The following is a 21,131-nucleotide window of genomic DNA, read 5'->3' on the forward strand; positions in this document are numbered from 1 at the left end:
ATCTTCCTCATAAAAAAAATAAAAATACAGCTTCACAATATTTCTGAAGCTAAAGGGCATTTTTTAGCTTGTTTTTATGATGGGCGAAGGAGTATGTATGTTTACATACAGAAATAGACACGATACCTCAGTTACAGGAGAGACCAAAGATGCTGAGCAAAGAAAGTGATTGCTAGTACAGACATACATATGTCCTTGTGACACCAAAACAAACAGTGGAAAAGTGATAAAAAGTCGATGAGTGTACTATCTATAAACTGTTAAGCAACTCATGCTTTATCTACTCTAAAAGGATGGGAGTTTTCTATGATTTTATTGTAGGTTTCTCATTTTTTCATTGTTGATTTTAAATGAAACTGAATGTATCAGGGTGTGTTGTTACATTCTAAACAGAGCCTGTAGGCAACCCACATCTTCTTCTCACCCCATGTCACGTATCTCCCCAGTCCAAGTACAAGTGAACTTCTTTTCATGTAAGATAGCAATACCATATGTTCTAACTTCAGCAAGACAGAAATTGTCTCAGGATCCTAGTTATCAGTTCAGAAAATATATGTTTACACATATATATGCGTATAGTAATTGCATTTCAATAGTATAACTTCTGCTACAAATATCTTTAATTAAAATAAAAACACCACAGATTTTTCATATTTCAGTTTTAATAAAATTCATACTTCAAGTTAATGCAAATAAAGACAACAAGTTCTGAATAAATGTATTTAAATATTATTAAATAAGAATTATAAAAGTGAACTTTGTACATGATTATTCAACAAACATATTAGTAAAAATCATATATAAAAAAGCATTTCTCATTGGCACTCTCGGACATAATTTACATAATTAAATATATAATTTATACATACATGAAATGTTAACCATATAAGAAAATAATATATACAGCAAAAATAAAGTCGAATAGCATAATTTTTAGTATTCAATTTTCAATATGTGAATTAAGCTTTGTTTTAAAAAATTTCAAATTACTGTATACACAAAGATAAACCAAGAAAGACTCCATTCTGTGGCAGGCACAGCTAATCAGTTATTTCTGAGAAGTCTCTGATTTTACCCATCTTCATATGCCATAAAATTAGAAGTTTCACCTCTTTTTACATTTAGTATGAGTCCAAGCACTTTTTTCTTCAAATTAAATTTACATTCTTATGAAATGCCTGTGGTGGGGAGAAGAAAAATGTCATTTATGACCTGATTTACTTAAAAATATGTATAGTTGTACTACAGTTTTATTCTATTTTATTTTGCTTAAAGAATCTGTGGGCTTGTACTTTGTAGTCTGATCCTGAGATGTGGACTAATGTGTGTGTGGAGGAGAGAGGAGTAACCAGTCCTTGAGAGCCTTTACATGATGAATTCCCCATTAAAGTTTTATGATATCCAGATAAACCAAAAAATGAACTTGACATCACCTAAATAACTTAAAAATATTCCTAAAATTTACTAATCTGTAATACAGTGATTGTAATATCTTGTTAAATAATTAGAAACAGATGCTATCATAGATGACATCTACAGAGGAAATCACTAAATCTCCAAACTCTGCAATTTTAAAGGAGTGTATTTATCAGCTCTGCCTTCTATGGATCTAATCCCAGGAGGATGTAAGTTTGCACACAATATTTTAAATAATAATGCTGCACTTGTTTTTTAAGAACTTTTCCAGTTATTATGTTGTTTGTTGGACTTTATGTAAACTTACTCACATAAAATATATTTTAAAAAAAGAGATAAATATGGCATGATTTAGGTCATTTCAATAGCCTAATGAATTTTCTTGATTTATTCATGTTTTACATTATTCAAAGATTTGAGACGGACAGGTTGAGTGTAATTGATTCAAGTATCTTGCCACTGAACACTGAAATAATCTAGGTCATTTTCTTAATCTAAAAAACGAGAAAAATTTAAATTTAGCAGAATTAAGAGTGCCAATTATTATTATTAATTTATAATTGCTTTTTAAATAAGAATAGCAACAACAACAACAGGTCAGTATTGTCTCAGTAACTGTCATGACAAAATGGGTGAACTAAATCCCATGCGGTTCTTTGGGACAGATTAAGTTACATTAGCCAGACTGTGATATTCTCGGACGCTTCTAGACTACAGGTGCTCCACGACTCACTTCCACCCTCAAGCTGAGGAACCAGTTTCTTTAAAGCGACTTGTCCGTGGTACTGAAATGCTGATCAAAAAAATGTTGACTTTGTTCTCCACTGGAAACTACTACTGATTAGAAAGATCTTTGCCAAAAAAAAGAATATCTTTCAGTCTTTTGTATACATTCCACTTTTGTAAATAAATGTTACAATCTGCATTAGATTTATTTAGGTTATACAAATACTTTATTGCTCTAGGGTTCCTAGGGTAATTTAGCCAGAATGAAAATTCTGACTTACTCTTTCACTTTGGCAAAGCACATGCAAGAGCTGATGATGATTACATGTCCATTATAGTTTTGATCCTTTGCTCTTTCTTCTAATCTTCCAATACTTTCTCTCTTCTCCTTACCTATACTGCGTAAACCAAAATTTTAGGACTCGGTTCTACTTTTATTATATCTTTTGAACAGTTAAGAAAAGGTAAACCTTTAAATAGTTTTGTTCCTCTAATATCTATCTGCACATGGTTTCTGGATAATAATAAAATAATACGAAACGTTGAAAGAATTTCAAGAATCACTCAGGACTGATAAGGCTGCCAAAAAGCTGTTTTATCTTAATTTAATCACTGTTGAGGGCATTTTTAATTAATTCAACAAACCAGTCTGTGCAGTTAGATCAAGCTTTAACACTAAGTGAAAATCCAGAGATTAAATTCACTGAGTGTTTCTAAAATGAGCTACCTGGCTTTTTAAATTGTTCAAAATTTCTTATGAAAGTTAGGCTATTAAACGGAATAAGAAAAATAAATAAATACATACTCACAGGGTATGTTTTCTAGGTTTGCGAGCACAGTGGACTCACTGCTAATCTTGTTAGCAATCTAGCACATCTTTTGTAATCTAGGAAAAACATTTAAAGGTAAATTATGTATATAGTTACTAAAAAAGTAATACAAAAATTACTACAAATGTGGGGAAAATCATGTTAATTATTGTCACTACTTCATAATAATGATAGCTATAATTTACTAAGCACCTAACACATCAAGTGCTTTACCTAATATTCCCATTAATTCTCCTAATAACACAGTCAGGTAGGTGCTATTGTTATCTTCACTTTAGAGATGAGAAGCCTCAAAATGTTAAGAACCTCATAGCTAGTAAGCTGTTGGACTCCAAAGCCTGCACTTTCTCCCCTGTGCAGGGCTCCCACTTAGTCATTCTGCCTTGTCTCCAACATGATTAATTTTCCCTGGTCATTAAACACAAGTTGTTTTTGAAAAAATTAGAACAACTTAGACTCAACATCTTGAGTAAAATTAAATAATCCTCAAGATGACCAATCTTGCTACAAAGACACAAAGTGTTTAAAATTCATTTAACTTTAGAAGGAAAGTTTAGGTTTAGAAAGAAATGTAAAAACAGCTATTGAATTCCCACACAATCATGATTTGGGCAGTTTAAATGATAGCATTTAATTATTATGTTTGGAATTACAACTAACTTCAGTAATTTAAGTATCCAAAAGAATTCATTAGAGCAACCTTTAAAACACAGGCTAACATCGTTCAGAAAAATCTATCACTCATTGTATAAATGATGTAATAGGAAAATATTTACTTTAAAATAACTTATGAGGAAATTTTGACTTATACTTCATTGTCATCTTATTTTTTTCATTTATATGAGAGAGCACCTTATTTATGCCAAGGAATTTGAAAAATGGTAAAAGGTTTAGATCCTGACAAACATTTTGGTTCTTAAGGAAATCTGGCTATCTTCAGACTTAGATATATTCCCATTAGGATGTGGTTTCATTCCTTATAGTGTCAACAGCACACACACACCTTAATTTAAGTACTGTCAATGTTATAAATAGCACCTCGTACAATGTTTAGTCTAGCACTTCTCACCCACAGACAGCTGAAGTTTAAAATTACAATGCATTTATTGTTGGATAAAGATTAAAAAAAAAAACGACTGCCCAAGCTACTTACAAGCTGGGGTTGAGCAATCTCTGGTGTTGTGATAGAGTCGATGGAAATGTTTTTTACATTCAGCTGAAAATGTGACTGGCCCTAGTGGAAAGGAAAAGAATGCCTATCATAAACATAGGTGTGGTTTCTAAACAAACTTGCTAGCACTTTATGGATGGAGATAATGTAACTGTGGTTTACATCCTTCCATGCCCTTAAAAGAACTTGCCTGACAGCTCTTCTCCTCACCCAGACTTTGTAGGAGGTAGTGAGTTGTGATCTGTGAAAAACACTCTAAATTCATTCCACATTCTCAACACCTCACATAATGGAATTTTCAGTTTCAGGAGAACTCTTTAGAATAATTGAGAGGAAAAAGTTCTAGACAGAAAAAATATATATATATCTGTAGAGAGCAAATCAAGTGGATGTGAAAAATGAAAAACAAATATCCTTGGTTTCTACTTCAGTTTTTTATTTAATAGGAATTAATGTTTATATGCAGAGACATTTATTCCATTTTCCAGTTATAGTAATTTGTGTCTTATTAGTGTCAAGGACTATTGTAAAGAGGACAGGGCCTTGAGAATTCCCTTATCTATCCCCACAAATCCAAGATGGTCTCTGCCAAGACTCAACCCTACATCTGGAGTCTGCTTTTTTGGAAGTGGTAGAATAGGAGAGCCCAGAGTCATGCCGCTAACAGAGTGCCTAGAAACGCTCAGGATGGGGAAATTCCTTACAATCCCCTGTGCCTCCAGTGGGTCTCGGCTTGATCCTCACGACCATCATTCTGAAGTTAATTAACAAATATGGCCCTTGGCTTTGATTAAGTGGGAAAATCATGTCTTTCCCACCTTATAGGCTGGAGATATGACACAATGAAAGGTTGCTGGGACAATTAGGAACAGAGAGGCAATAGCAATAGTAAAGGTGTGGTGCATGTTCAAATAATTTAGTGATGTGCTAGAATGTGGGGCACAGGATGATTTCTCATGATTCACAAAGTTGATACGAAGAACAAAACAGTGTCATGAGAGAGCATTTCATCTGTGCTTAAAATATGGCACATGAAAGTCTGCCTCTCCCCTGTTCAAAAAACTTCTATTGCCCCATTGACTGGGGAGCACAGTCTAAATTCCTTAGCATACCATGTAGGATTCTTCACAATAGGACTCCAACCTACCTTTCCAGCCCAGTAGCCACACACGTCTTTACCTAAACTCACCCCACAGTGCATCCATAGCATCTACCTGTCCTGCCCCCAAACCAACCAAGTGCTCAAAGGGTTCCTTCTGACCAGCATGCCTCTCTCATCCCAGAAAATCCTATTCATCCTTTAGAGCCCAACTTAAATATCACATCCACTCCAAGCCTTTCTTGGTAGTTCTTGGCAAAATTATTCACTTCCCATGTATCCCTAAAGTCTTCTATTACTTATCAAGATCTGGTTTACATTACAGTTAATAGAAGATAATAGCATTTGTCCACCTCCCTAACCCGACTGTGAGCCTCTTACAGATATTTATCTTGGTATCCCAAGCATCTAACAGAGTAATTTGCATACAATCTTTTAATTTAATCGAATCACTGATAAATTTTATGCTTACCTGTGAAATGCTTAATGAATTTGTCTTTCAAGTTCAAATCTCTTGGGAATATTTCTGAAAAGTAAAAAAAAAAACTTTAGAATTTCTTGAATGCACTTCCATCATGAAAAATATCCTGATAAATAGGCTATAACGAGAAGCACTAGACACAGGAACTCGTGGCAATTCATGCAGCTGACTCCAAGTCTGTATCTCCAGCCATCACCAACCCCTGGGGCTCCAGACCTCCAGCAAAGCCAGCTGCTTGTTCTCTTGCTTTGTTAGGGAACCTTACAGACCTTTCCAAAGAGCAGAGCCAGAACTGAACGTCTGACATCCCGGCTACCGCAGACCTGTTTCTCCCGCATGTTCCCCAGTCGCAACAAATGGCCTCTCTTTACCCCTTGCTCAGACCAAATATCAAGAAGGTATGCTTGACTTCCTCCTTCCCTCCTTCCCATTGGATAGTGCATCCAATCCATCCCTTAATTTTGTATATTCCACCTCCAAACATTATCTGAGCCCCAACCACTTCTGTTTCCTCTCACTAACACAAGATGTGTGCAAGCCATCACACTTCTGTGACTGTTCTTGGGCAGCAGCCTCCGAACTGCTCTTCTCCTTCCTATATAATCCGCTGTCCCCACAGCAGCCAGAGCACACGAACTGAAATGTACGTCAGGTCACGATACTCTCTCCCTCAAAAGGCTTTGTGCTTAGAATAAAAGAAAATAAAAAATCAAACTACATCTCAGACTTCACTTTGTACTCACTATAAATACCCCATCCAGAAAATGCAATTTATAAAAACAATTTGGGAGCATATGCAACTCTTTTAGAGGAAAAGAAAACTGAAACTTTAATAAAATCTTGAACCTCATTTTCGTTGGCAGTTACAAGTTTAAACTCACCAATAGACTGACTCCTGTGTATTTCAAGCATCATATGAACATAATGGGGGCGTGAATGTTTGTCAGCTCCCTACAGGTGAGTGGGAATCACCGCATTGACTTGTGTGACCTCACTGAGACAAGGCAGTAGAAAACGAAGGCATGGGAATTCTAACAGCCCTGCACATCCGGGAAGTTGATGAGGGTGTAAGAGCCCTTCCCTGTGCGGGCAGCCCCCCGCCCCTGGCAGCCCTGTGGGAGCCCAGGGCAACACCGTGAGGGGGCAGCAGGAGGGCGCTGAATCCGGCTCTCCCCCCATTGAGAACAAACGCCTGCACTTTACAGTCAAAACCAGTCCAGAAAAGCAATGCAGCAGTGAAGACGAAGGTAGTTCTTTACATCGGTAATCTGGTGTTCTCGTCAATTCCATTCCAGCCTGAACACGAGTCTTTCCCCCGCCTCGGCCTGGAACCAAGCACGGCAAATCGGCTGCTGCGGGGTCAGTACTCCTCGGCGGGCCTGGCGGGGTGGCTCCGCCGGCCGAGCGCAGCAGAGGCACCACGGCGGACGCGCGTCTGAGGACGTCGGAATTATTCTCCTTCCAAGAGCATTTCAGACCATAATTTTAATCTGTAGATCTGGCACAATGACGACACTCAGGTTGTCAAGTGTACATTTTAAATAAATTACCCCCATGTGGGTGTAGACACCCCCATAACACATTTTGTAACATCGATAAAAGCGACTGTCATATTCTGATCAGCGTTGAGAGTGAACCGTGCACCGCGCATTGTGTGTGTCCGTCTCCACCACCATACCGTGGGCGTCTTGAGGAAGGGGGCCATGTCTTGTCCATCTGTTATCTGTAGGGTGTACAGCAGTGCGTGCTGATGGGGCACGCCGCAAATGTTTAAGGAACTGAAAGCTCAGAGGATGACCCCTCAAGTAGGTTATCTTTGAAATGGACACAATCAATGTCTCTTGGGCTCAGTCTAGGCCACCAAGAAAACCACACTTTTAATACTCTGGAATTTTCATTTCAAAGTACAAACATCCTATAGGAATATAGGAACATAGAGCAGATTGACTTAACTGAAAGAGAGAAGTGATATTTAAGTTGACAAACTGTCAACTTAAAGTGATGAGTAAGAGACACCTAGGTAAGAGGAGACGGGAAGAGCACCCTAGACTGAAAAAAAGAAAAAGAAAAAAGCCTCTGAAGAGGAAAGGCCACACTATGTTCAAGTATTTGAGAAACGTCCGGGATGGCTAAAGGAGAAAGAAGATGAGAGAGGTGAGATGAGGCACACAGCTGGGCCTTACGCCCCTTTATAGCCTCTGTCCTTAATTCTAAGGGTGATAAGAAGTCAGAGAGTTTTAGACAAGGGAATGACACAGTCAAGCTCCATTTTTAAAAGATCATTATGCCAAGTATGGAGGGGCAAGAATAGATGCAGAGAGACAGGTTAAAGGTTAACAGAGAAGTTACTGTATTTCTATTTCCAATAGCACTGGCCTGTGCAGGGGTCAGGGAACTACGGCTCGGGAGTCAAATCCCGCCCTACCCTGTTCTTGTAAATAAAGCTGTATTTGAGCACAGCCATGCTCCTTTGTTTACACACAGTCTCTGCCTGCTCTTGTGCCACACGCAGAGTGAGTGGTTGTAGCAGAGATCGTGTGGCCCACAAAGCCCAAAGTATTTACCATCTGGTCCTTTCTAGAAAATGTTTGCCAGCGCCTGCTCTGCAGCACCGTCCTCCCTGTCCTAAAACAAACTAAAATGGTGGCTGTCTGCAGGGCGGCACCAGGAGTAGGATGCCGGAGGTGGGAGAGAAGAGACACTTTGCAACGCAAACTCTTTTTAGTAATTTTAACTTTTTTAAACATAAATCTGTATTAATTTTTCAGTAAGAAACTATTTGATTGAAAATGAATTTGTATTTAGTGATGAGATGCTCCCGTGCTAGTTTTTCATCAACAAAACATGAAATGAATGACTGAATATGAGAGAACTACCCCAAACAACAAAATTAGCTGATTGATCTCTGATGGAAAATGGTCTTAAAAAGCAATCTTCACTATAGAAATGTGAGCCACATATGTAATTTTAAATTTTTTAGTAGCCACATTCAAAAAAGTAAAAAGAAATAGGTGAAATTAACTTAATAATTTATCTTATTTAACCCAATATATCCAAAATATTATCATTTCAACATGTAGTCAATATTTTTAAATTACTAATAAGATATTTTACATTTTTTAATACTAAGTTTTCAAAATCCGAGTTATTTTACACTCACAGCACATCTCAACTTGGACCAGCCATGCTGCAAGTGCTCAATGGTCATAGGTACCTAGTGGCCCCGTGCTGGACAGACACTTAAATTGAAATGTTTGCTATACAATTCCTTTAGTTATCATTTCCTTTAGTTAAAGAGATGATATGATTATTCTTTCTCAATATCTGAAAACTGTTCTATCTGCAAAACTAAGAGCTAGCTTTAGTACATCAGTGCTGAGAGAATTACCAACAAAAATAAAAGTATTTGAAAAAAATTCAAATTTATTAAATATTTGAGAGAAAAAGCTGATGACAAACATATTCAAGCAATATCTTTTTAAAATACTAAATTAAAAGTATTTTTAAATACCCTCTCATAAAATGTGTACTTTCTTCTTTCCTTGTATAGTTAAATAACACCTGTACTAGTATATATTTGTAAATGTGTAAATATACATTTTTATATTATGCCTCTTCTATTAGAGTTTAAGATATTTAAATAGAGAGAGGGATGGCTGTAACTCTCTTTATGTGTAACAACTTACTATGGGGCTATTTAACCTGCACATTACACTCAGGATGATAAAGTAAAATCAAACTAGTTGCTTATTATCTTTCCAGTTTTTGCTACTCAAAGTATGTTCCACAGACCAGCAGCATCCGCTCCCAAGAAGCACCCTTGCTGTTCTTAGTGGTTGCTGACTAAATAACTCAGTTCCAGGGGTCTTCTGGGAGCCTGTAAGAAATACAGAATTTCAGAGCCAGACCTAAAGAATCACTTGAACAAGAATTCCTAGGAGATTCATTTGCACATTCAAGTTTGAAAGCAGGAATCTAAATCTTCCAAGCAAGATATAAAACTTCTTGACTACGCAGCACTGAATTACTTCATTATCAGTAAGTTATAAGATTATTACTAACTAATGTATTTGTAGTTTGTGATCATTAGAAGACAAGACACAGAATTCTTTTCAGTAAGAACATGTCATCATGGGTTTTGCTGGTGGTGTTGGTGGCAGTCTTGTTTTGTATTTTCATCACTTCTTTACTTTCTGACACCACCAGATGCTCCAGGCTCGTCTTGAATCGTTTCCTTTCCCAGTCTTAGAATCAGCCTTTTCTCCAACGAGCCCTGGTTCCTTTTATTGGAGGACGGGCACAAGGCGTGCTTGCGGCTCCCGGGAGGCGGCTGCTTCCAGGCCCTCTCAGCTGACACAGCAAGGAATTATGAGTGGTGCGTATGGGCAACCTGATTTTCAATACACCCAGTGTTTAAATTATTTCTAAAATTGTACTATGGTGCTTTACAGAATATATTTTTGGAATGTGCAGCATCTGTAATATTTCACCAATGATATTACAAAGAACCACACAAATCATTTTAAACTACGAGTTCAAATATATGGTCATATTGAATCACGCTTTGTGCCCAACAGCGCACACACTCTCTCCTAGAACCCGCAGTCAAACTTCGCCTTCTCACCAAAGTTAGATGCTATGTCAAGCCAGACACCTCCAAAGATGCCTTGATTTCCTTTTTTTCATAAATTGAGGTAAACAAGAGAAACAACCTCTCAAGTTCTTTCCAAGTCCTAATTTATAAAATATTATGACAAAATTCTAACTTTAATGGTATGTTTACCAAAAAGCAAAATATTAAAGGAGTCCAGAGAACTTTAAAAAATACAAAATTATGTTACAAAGTAGATTTCTGTCTGGTTTTAAACCACAGGTCAATTCATGTTTAATTTAAACTTTAGCCATTTCATTTGAAGACTAATCTCATGAAAATGATTTATTCCATTTCTAGTTTTGACCTAGTTAATCTCTTCCCAGATTTAAAATGATCACTTCAATAGACACTTAAAAAGACAAACCAGATTTTTATAAAAATGTTAAAAGAAAACATTTCAAAAACAGATGTACAGCATTTTACATGTGATAACATTTTTATGCATAATCAGTTATTAAAAAATGACAAGCAGGGGCCGGCCCAGTGGCGCAGTGGTTAAGTTCGCCCGTTCTGCTGTGGCAGCCTGGGGTTCGAAGGTCCAGATCCCCAGCACGGACCTACACACCACTCATTAAGCGATGCTGTGGCAGCGTCCCACATGCAAGATAGAGGATGATGGGCACAGATGTTAGCTCAGGGCTAATCTTCCTCAGCAAAAAGAGGAAGATTGGCAACGCATGTTAGCTCAGGGCCAATCTTTCTCACCAAAAAAATAATAAATAAATAAACAAACAAACAAATAAATAATGACAACCAAACTACAGTCAATTAGTGCTAGCAGTAAACACAGGATCCAGCCCCGCTGATGGTCTTGTTGGGTTAGGCAGCTAGAAGCCTATCAACAAACTGAGCCACTGGAAAAGCCCACAGGGCTGTTAGTCCAGTCGTGAATTCCCACCACCCTAGAAGCACAGCCTCTAAGAAGCAAAATCTTGCCTTTACTGAGACCAGAATTACTGAGGCAGATTTGAAGGCAGAAGCATGGGTAGAGTTAGAGAAAGGTCAGGTTGGAGATTTCCTGTAGTGGAGATATTCAGCAGATAGTGGATGTGTGTGGGTAAAGGACGGGGAAGAGAAAAGGGAAGGAGATACATTCTGGAATCAGTCACACAGAAGCAATAGTTGAAACTAGAGAGGTGCATAGGACCACACAGGGGAACACTTCAAGTGCAAAAAATGCACGACCAGGAGCAGACCCCTGCGATGCACACTTAAAGAGCAGCCAGAAGACAGGTGGTCAGGGAGAGAAAGAAGAAGGGTCAGAGAGGTAGAAGAACAAAGCAGGAACAATGGCGGAAACGTGAGAATCGTTTAAAAAGGACAGGCAGGGGTCAACAGCAGGGAAGCATCCCGGTGTCAGGTAAGACAGTGACTGACAGGTGTCCCCTGGGAGACAGCTGGAGCCCAGGTGCACAGTGGCAGGAACACATAAAGAGGGCCAGCCAGCACCCAGGCGAGTTCGTGAGAGAGGACTGATTTTGTCCTGTGGGTTGTATTAATCATGCCTCTTTGTTTCCTATATTTCTATGCTTTGACATCTGGGGCCTTGCTGACCCTGGAGAGACTGCCCCTCCTAGGGTAGCCAATGGCTAGAGACAGTAACGCCTGCAAGCCCGCCTTCCATCTGCAAGTCAACCGAGCCAGAGCCACACTCCCACGACCACCCTTACACTCTTATACTCGGGGCCAATATTCCCCAGGGTGGGCACCAGGCAACTATAGACAGCCCAACACCCCAGAGCCCACTGAAATTATTCAAACTAGCCAATCCTAAGCCTGCTTATCTTACCTTGCCTTTCTCAAACAAACCAGGATACAGGCTCTTGCCCACGCTTTCCCCTTTCTCCTCTGCCTCCTGCCTGGGCCTGGTGCTTCCTCCTATGGCCCCGTGCGGCGTGCTGTGCTTCCTGCCTCTAGGGAACTGGGAGTAGAATGTCTTCCTTCATGACAGTCACTTCCACGTCTATGTGTCTTGCCATACCCAATTAAAGTAAATCCCGGGTACATTTTAAAACACGAGTGGTGGTAGAAACTGGAAGAAACGGTAACCTAATCATATTTATTTTATATCATCTGGCAAAAATGCAGAAAGTGGTTACAAGAAAGCTTAGACCTCTCCTTGTACTCTTCCATGACAATTTTAAAGTAACTTTTTCTAAACATGTTGCTTCCTAGACGAGGCAAAAGAATTCTTTGCATAGCAAGAGTTTTCCAGTATATTTATTTTATTTTTTTATTTTAGCTTTATTGAGATATAATTGACAAACTATGTTTCAAAATACCTTACTGTGAATGTCACTGAAATGTGTAGTTACTGCCTGATTATCATATGTTAAAAGTTTTACAAAATAATTTAAAATATTTAATTAAATCTTAGAATAAGCACTCACAGGAAAGATTTTTCCTAAAAGTGAAATTTAAGTGTGTTTAGGAGATTGGCTAGATAAAGGTCACAAACAGTAATACAACTGAGCCAAAATTTAACTTCTTGCTATACAGGATAAGCAAGATCACTACTTACTATCCACATAACCTAACCTAGGTGTTTACGTTTCCTTTCTTTCTTCTGAAGTACCTTTTATTTTCACTGTGCTCTATGAAGAATTTTTCAAGGAGTGGCTATATTAACATTTCTTCAATTAACATAGTACTAATGGGTAAATATTTCATGTAATTAATTTCTATTCTTTTGACTTAAAATTCAGACTATAAATCCTGCTGTTTTCAAACAAGACTTTATTTTTAAATCTATTAAGCAATACATGAGATAGTCACAGAAGAGAGTTATACAAATGGATAATATTCCAAACCCAACATGTAGGTTGTGTTTTTCCCTTCTTAGGAGCAGGCATGTCTTCTGGGCACAGAAAACCTCCTATAAACATAACCAGGCTTTGAAGCAGGCATGACAACATTCACCTTTACAGATGGGCCACTGCTGCCTCTGGCAAGTGAGGAGCTTGCCTTTTAGACTGGGAGCCCCATCAGGCACTTGAAGCACTCCCTCTGTTTAGTCTTCACAAGAACCTCTATGATGGGCTCTTCCCTGTGGCACACACGAGACACCAGAAACCCAGAGACGCACCCCGTCCAGGGCCCACAGCTCTGTGACCCAAGCAAGCCCAGACCCAGTGCTTTCTGGCCTGCAGCATGCTCCCTGATCAATGGCCAATTTGATACTATAGATAATCTTTTTACAAATCCATCAGCCAGAAATATTGGCCTTTCGGAGTTTAAATTGTTTAGTGTTTGTTTTCTTTTTTACAAAAGTAACTACCACTTAATAAAGATGTAAGACATTTTCTCAAAAGTTGGCTCACATAATTTCTCTGTTGTCCACAGAGAAAACATAGTCTGCCAAGTGAAGTAGACACGTTGTTTGATAAATGAATAGGGCTATGCATTCTGTAGAATTTAAGCAGGTTGAAGGCTCATATATCACATTTTTAAAAATATTAACAAAAGTACAAAATGTTTACAATGAGCATACTATTCAGGAACATCAGTTAAATTTTAGATGAATAACTTGTCATTTTATTAAATTTATCTCAATATTTATTTTTCCACTGAACAAGTGTATGCCTTTTATTGTAGTCACACTTCTTACACCACTAGCAGCCTGATGAGTCACCCATAATGCCCCCCCCTCGCTGCTCTGCCCTCCCCAGGTGGCCTTTCCTTCTTCACCTGGTACTCTATTCTGGCTGGCCTTGTCTATCTAGCATCCCCCAGGTGCTGAGGTAGAGCTGGGCTGCCTGCAGCAGCCAAAACAATGTTTTCCAAAGTGGACTCCTTCAAAACTACTTCTATGAGATGGAAGTAAATGACAGATTTTAAAAAGAGAGAGAAGGAGGGAGGAAGGAAGGAGGAAGGAAGAAAGGAAGGGAAGGAGGGAGGGAGGGGGAAGGGAGGGAGGGAGGAAAGAAGGAAGGAAAGAAGGAAGGAAGGAAGGAGAGGAGGGAGGGAGAAAGGAGAGAAAGGAAAGGAGGGAGGGAGAAAGGAGGGAAGGAAGGTTAGTTTGGCTAATACCGGTTTACATCAAGTTTCCTGTCCCACAGGTCTCTGCAGTTCTTGTATAGTGCTTCTCTAACGAGGGACTTAATGGTCATGTTCCTGAAGCTGGTAGACCAAGGAAGCCTTTTTTCATAGACTATCTTTCAAAACACACTGGAAAATGTACCTATAGAGCTGTGGGTGCCTGTGGGGATGAGAGAGGGAGCAGTGAGCTACCGAGGAAATAGAAGCATGGCCATGGTTGTGGAGGGAAGTCAGGAGTTGTCTCTCTCAAAGAAATTTTCCAGAAGATTCTGATAAACCACTTTTCTCCTCCCCTCCGCAATTAAAAATCTCTAGTGGTTCCAAAAACTCAATAGTACACAAGAATCCTCAAAGAGCTTGTGGATGCACACGCAGGGGCTATACTCAGAGGTTTAAGATATCCAGGATGCAGTGCAACAATTACATCTGAAACTGGCCTCTCAGTTGATTCTGAGGCATACGGCCCCAAGAGCCTCATTTTAAGAACCATTGCTCCAGAAGGTATTAAGGGCAGCAAATGTTGTATTGTCTAAACTTGGTTATAAATGCTAAGAAATTAGCTCAGGACTCAGAATGGCACAGATTAAATCGTAAGAGGATAGGTCTAATTTGGCTTTGGGGGCAAATAAAAAATCAAGTTCTTTTACTTTTAAAGTTAAATTTTTAAAAAAACTCAAATTTTCAAAATTTCGGTTCTAAAGAAAAAATTCTTCCTAAGTGTCAACTTTATACAGTAACTTTGGCAGGCTACAGGGTATTAAAACTGAGTAATTCTCAGTCCCCAACTTAAAGAGGCTTACATTCAGACAAATATAATAATATTTGATGATAATATAATATTGAACGTACACAAGTTACAATATGATACCAAACGTACATGAGTTACAATATGAGGAGTGTTGTAGGAGGAGAAAAATGCTGTCTGTGTTTAAAGGAGAAAGAAATCATTACAGAATGAGATAATCTAAGCAAAAAGGCTCACAATAATTCCAAGTAAATCACATTTTTAATAGTATTTTAATGTTATTAATATGTAAAATACTACACATTTTCAAACATGATATAAATATTTTAGCTACTATCTCCTGATAGCTGCTGTTGACAGATATAGAATTAAAGTTCTAACAAATGCCTAAACTCCAGAACACGCCACTTCCCTCTTCTATGACGTTTCCTACAATAGTAGATACAAGAGGGAAACATCTGGACTCTGCACCAGTCGCGTGGCCACATGTTTTTGTCTTTCTACACAGCAACAAAGATTTTAGAAATCTACTCTTAAATGCTCCAGAGCTCATTTCCAGCAATAAAAGTGATAAAAAATAAAAGGAAAAAAATTAACATTAAAAAGGAACTTTTTAAATCCAGTTTTCCTAGCCAAGATATGATTGAAAAGTAGTCTCCTAGGATTGTGTCATTGCAGGGAATAAGAAGCCATCGTGTGTGACTCTGTCAACTTCCTGCACAGAACTTCTCTACTTACCAGCTAGATGAAGGAGCTCCTGCAAACAGACAACAGTTACTACTCAGAAACACTCTGAATGCGCAGAAGTGCATCCATGTAAGTTAGCTCTGGATGCTCATGGCATGTGTCCTTCTGGTGATAGCACTCGCCACATATACTTGGCAAAATCTCATACACAACCTTTCCATCTTGACCTCTTCCCATGCCAACAGTTTTCAGTAAATCAAATAGCTTCAAGTAACTCTGCAAATAGAGTACTAAAAAGTACCCATCTGTACCCCCTTCTGGGTGATATGCAAAGCAGGGAAAAATTATTTTTATTATCATGTAGAAGAAATTGTTACTCACCAGGCAGGACTGGCTAAGAGGGCAGATATAATAGTAACAGACTTGCAACAGAGGGAATTTGGGTCATACACATAGAATCCCACTATCATGCAAGTCCCAGCAGTATTCAGTATATTTTTTTAAGTTTTACGTTTTTTTTAAGTTGTATCAGAACTGTGGGGACATTTGCAAAGTGAATTTAAGATTTAGATATTTGTGAACACGGAAATAACTATAAAGACATCACAAAGGAAGATGGCCCAGAAGGATAGGTGGGATTCTGACAGGCAAAGATGAGAGAAGCACACTGCAGGAGACAGCAGAAGCGCAGAGGCATCTGGAAGGAGCAGGCCGAATGCCTGTGACTGGAACAGGGGCACTTACTGTGGTGCACTGAGAGCCACAGGAAGGCAGACGGGGCAGGCCACAGGGGACTGAATGTCCTGTCTTCAAGAGAAGTTAGGGCTTGCTCAGAAAATTAGGAGAAGCCACTGCCGATCTGTGACTGGGGAGGAAGTCACTGTGACAGGCCAGCACTACTTACGAAGAATGTTCTTCTGCGATTGTTCGGAACAACCTCATCAAAATGACCTTCCTGTTCTCGCCTTAAGCCCCATGCCAGAGAGGTTTTATATTTTAAAAAAAACACACACAACACAAATTTGATTCCAGAAAGTCTGCAGTATAATGTAAAGGTTTACTGAAATCTCTTGAAAAGGCAGAGGGGCCATAATATACACCAAACTTTCTAAAAGTCTCCCTTATACTTCTATCTCCCCACATTTCACACCAACTCCTTTTCTGTCCCAAATTCCTCCAAACATCTCCTGTGCTCCCACCACTGCCCATTTCTCAGTTGTGTGATCTTGTCTTTACTTCAGTGGCAAGTGCTTCAATGCTCCCTTTCTTTGGGCAGAGTTTGCGGTAGGATTCTTTGCTCCATCCTGCTGATGTGATGGTTAGAGACAAGGGAAGAGAGGAGTAACAGCCATGAAAACACACACCTTCTAATTCTTATCTCATTAAGGCAGACTCTGGCAGGGGGCACTAATGGAGCTGTGGAGACAATCTAGAAGGTCAATGTCACACTGTCATGAGGGCTTGAACTGGGGTGATGGGAAGGACAGAAAAAAGGAAGAATCAGATTCTAGAACATTTGAGGCAGGATTTCTTAACCAAACTGAGCTCCTGGAGAACCAGAGCCAACAATATCTGTTAACTTCATATTCCCAGGCCATCAGAGGGACCTCAAATGTGTGTTGAATGGCTAGATGAATAAATGCATGAACAATGGGCAGGCTGTGGGGGGGAGGGAAAGCCAAAGACAGTGAATCCCAAGTGCACCTGGGAACCTAACACTCACATTTCCTTCCACGCCACCCCACAATCCTAATGGTATCCTCCTGCTCACTGTCTGGACACAGGCTTTCAGCCTTACTGCTCCCTCTACCTGGAATGGTCCCCCTACCTGGTGCCTCACATCCATATTTAGGGAGGCTGCCTAACCTGCAGAAAAGGGAGAGCACACAACTACACATGCAGCAAGGATTTCAGAGCCCAGAGCATGCACCTTAGGTCTGGGTGACGGTGCTTACTATGCTGCAGAATTAAAGGGGCAGGACTCCAGACACATCTGGAGGGGACGAGAGTCCTGGGCCTCCAGAACCTGGGAGATGTTTCCTTCTGAATGAGCTATGACCCCCATCGCCACCTGAGAGTGTCCTGTGAGAACATCCAGATAGGTTGTCCTCTATTCTCATGTCCTTGTTGGTCCCTGATCCACACCCAGGTGTTCCATTCACAGACTCAGATATAGATGTAATGAGCCACCCTTTCTGCTCACGTTAATAAAGTACAGTCATCAAAAGAGGAGACCATCATAAACAGCTACAGAAACAATGGACTCGGAGGGTGACCCACAGATCACTTTCTCTCAGGCTGCATTGTTTTTTAAAACTTCAGACGGTGGCCACTTTTATTTTAACTTTTAATAAAATATTCTGTTTTCTCCTTTGTAACTCACTTCAGTAAGTCTTCACTGTTTTTAACCAAAGAGAAAAGATCTGTTAAAAACTTAAATGAAACAGATCTGAATTAACGTGTAACCATAAATGTTTCTGCAGTTTGAGAGTTTCTCCCACTCTTTTACTTTCCAAAGTGACACTGCATTCTCTGAGATAAATATTTGGGCTAACAATAATTTCAAGTCCAAGTACATGAAGGGTGTGGCATCATCACTGCATCACTGCTGTGGTCACCATCCTGCTCCACCTCCCTCCCTGAAAGCCCTGCGCTGGCAGGTCACCCTGGAAAGCTCTGCCCAGGTCCTGGACACAGGAACAACCCACCTCAACTTTGAGGCCCTCCCCATCACCCCCTTCGCTCCTGTCGCTGCCCGCCTCTTTAGGTTTCCCTGTGCGCCAGCCTTCCCCTCCCTCCACACCCAGAATGCAAACTCAGAGAGCACAGACACCTGGCTGCCTGCTCCTCCCTGCGACCTCAGCCCTCTGCACGAGGACTGGCATGCAACAGCTCCTCAGTGAAGATTTGTGGAGTGAATCAGTATATACTTATATCATAACTATTATGAAAGAAAAATGACATTAAATAATCCCTCTTTGCTTTCTTACAAGTGAAGCGTGATGCAAAGGCGTTATGAGGTGACAGCTGCTGGGCTTCCCCAGGCAGGGAGCTGGGACCTCGCTCTCAGCAAGCCGGGCGGCCCTGAGGAGGGGCCCTTCTGCTCCCAGCCTAGCCGGCAGCTCCACCTTGCCCTGTAGTTTCACAGGCTCTAAACAGAAACACTTTTGAGTAGCTTCTCTCTTCTCTCCTCTCTACCTTCCTTCCTGCCGTGGCGCCCTGCACTCCTCTGCGCCCGCTGTGACCTCCTTGTGCCCTGGGCTTTTCCGGTTTCCCCTCATTTACTGCACTTCTCTAGCTTGGGGTGTCTCATGACCCACTATTCTGGCTATTTTCTCTCCCTCCTCATTTCTCCTCTCAGCCCTCCTTGGGCATCTAAGCAGCCAGGAAGCTGAGCGCCCGGAGCTGCTTTGCGAGCTGCAGGCAGCGTCTGGGGCCTGCTAACCTGGCCTAGGAAAGGTCAGCGAGAAGCCACCGCGGCATGCTGAAATTCTTGGTGAAATTCGCGCGTTCCTCCACCAGTCCCTGTGGCCAGCTTGGAGCGGAAAGAAAGGAGCATCCCGAGCACGTTCAGGTGTGACGGCAACGATCGCATTTAATTCCCAAAACCTAGGAAGACGCAGAATGAAGCGCTGACAGGTACTTCGTCAGCTGGGACTGAAACCCAGGTCTTCTGGCTGCCCTATCAGCCTACGTAAAAGGCCTCTCACACCCGGGAAGGGCCATATCAAGCTGGTTCCTTTGTTACTTAAGTCTCCACAACGGTCAATCTGATCAACTCAGTACCTCCTTCCCTGAGAGCCGGTTATCTGCAGAGAGGGTCTCCTCTGCTGTGTTTAGTTCAGGCTTCCCAAAGCCAGTGCCTTTCCCGGCTCCAAGAGGAATCCCCTAAGACCCAGGCTCAGCGCGAAGGACCGGCCGGGAGGGGACTTCTTACCTGCGCTCCGGGAGGCGCTGGACGCCGGGCCGGCCCCAGCCGCGGGGAGGAAAAGCTTGGGTTCCTCGTTGGCGACGCGGGCTCCCCTGCGACCCCGGGGCCTCCCCTGGGTGTCCTGCGGGGACAACGCCAGCGCGAGCAGGAGCAGCGCGGGCAGCGGGGCGCCTGGCTTGGCCGGCCGCATGTCCGCGCGCCCGAGGACAGGGCAGGGGGCTCCGGGCGGGCGGCCGCCGGGGCCGGGAGTGGAGGTCCGCCCAGGAGAGGGGCGGCGGGGCTGGGCGCGCGCTACCGGCCGCCGGGGTCCTCGCCGTGTCCCCTTGGGGTTCGGGCGGGAGCGGCGCTGGGACTTGGCCCGCGCAGGCCGATCTCTGCTCTCTCGGGGTCGCGGGGCGGGGACGCGAGGCGGGGCGGCAGGTGGGGACCGCGGGGGTGGCCCCGGGGACAAGGCGAGTCCCAGCGCCCGAGACCCTCCGGAGTCCGCGCTGCCTCCCCCGACGGACCGGAGCCCGGGCTCAGCCTGGTCCTCGGGGCTCCCTCGCCCCGGCCCCCCGGCTCGCGTCCCCCGCTCCGTCCCTGGGAGGGCCGGGTGAGGACCCGCCGCGGCGCCGCCGGTTCTCTCGGGGCTCTGTCTCCCGCGCCCGCCCCGTCTACGCGGTCAACAGAACCCGCAGCTCTGGGCCCGGACGAGGAAAGCAGCGCCGGGACTCGGCCTGAGGGGCGGAGACCGCGATTCTGGAGGCCGAAAGGCGCGGAGTCCACTTTCTCCCGCCCAGAGCCCTCCCGCCCTGAGCGGTCCCTCCCGCCGCCCCCGCCGCGCTCCCGGGGCCCAACCTGCCCGGCGGGGGCTCCGCCCGGCGCGGGGCCGCCTCCCCTGGGGCGGGGGCGGAGCGGGTCCCGGGTCTGCGCTCTGCACCGCCCACCGCGGACGCCCAGCTCCTCGGGCCCCGATTGGAGTCCCCCCGGAGTCACCGGTGTGGTGTCCCCACAGGTGAAATCACCACGGTCCACCAGCACGCCAAAGACCGCAGACGGCTAGGTTTTTTAAGATAAAGAACTCTGCAAATGTTTTGTCCATGCTAACGATAGAAAAATGAGATTAAGTCCACTTGTCCTGATTAAAATAAAGGTGGACATCTCTGATCAAACCGTTGCTCTGTAAAGTACTGTGATTTTACTCATTTGATTAGCCCGCTTTATTGTTTTATGTTAAGTATGTTGAGAAATGTTTAAATTGCTCGCTAATCAATTGCGAATTATCTTTTCAGATGCAAAGCGGCAAATAGGTGAAAGAGAGAGGGAAGGAATAACCGCTTTAGGCATTGCCCTAAATTACCCTACAAAGAGATC

At 42.1% G+C, this 21,131-nt stretch overlaps 1 protein-coding gene across 2 annotated transcripts; it reads right to left on the bottom strand.

The window, feature by feature from the left end:
• Positions 1–820: 820 nt before the first annotated feature.
• On the bottom strand, positions 821–20,423 carry ALKAL1 (ALK and LTK ligand 1). Of its 2 annotated transcripts, none has more exons than XM_058529007.1 (5): positions 19,785–20,423; positions 5,715–5,768; positions 4,126–4,206; positions 2,952–3,028; positions 821–1,178 (listed from the first exon to the last, which is right to left on the bottom strand). In XM_058529007.1, the coding sequence occupies exons 1-4, from the start codon at positions 19,966–19,968 to the stop codon at positions 2,964–2,966; spliced, it is 384 nt and encodes a 127-aa protein (XP_058384990.1). In that variant the 5' UTR covers positions 19,969–20,423; the 3' UTR covers positions 821–1,178; positions 2,952–2,963. The 2 variants fall into 2 exon arrangements, with proteins under 2 accessions (XP_058384990.1, XP_058384989.1); XM_058529006.1 differs by having other exon boundaries at positions 2,948–3,028; positions 19,785–20,033.
• Between the last annotated feature and the right edge of the window lie 708 nt (positions 20,424–21,131).

The sequence above is a fragment of the Diceros bicornis genome, chromosome 33 (genome assembly GCF_020826845.1).
Source record: "Diceros bicornis minor isolate mBicDic1 chromosome 33, mDicBic1.mat.cur, whole genome shotgun sequence".
Lineage (NCBI taxonomy): Eukaryota > Metazoa > Chordata > Mammalia > Perissodactyla > Rhinocerotidae > Diceros > Diceros bicornis.

Bases quoted from the DNA above. Each gene is read 5' to 3' on its own strand.
- ALKAL1 (XM_058529007.1), bottom strand. From the start codon at position 19,968: ATGCGGCCGGCCAAGCCAGGCGCCCCGCTGCCCGCGCTGCTCCTGCTC. The intron at 5,769-19,784 runs GTAAGAAGTCCC...TTTACTTTTCAG, and splicing joins CAGCGCCTCCCGGAGCGCAG to AAATATTCCCAAGAGATTTG. The intron at 3,029-4,125 runs GTAAGTAGCTTG...TGTTTTTCCTAG, and splicing joins AGATTGCTCAACCCCAGCTT to ATTACAAAAGATGTGCTAGA.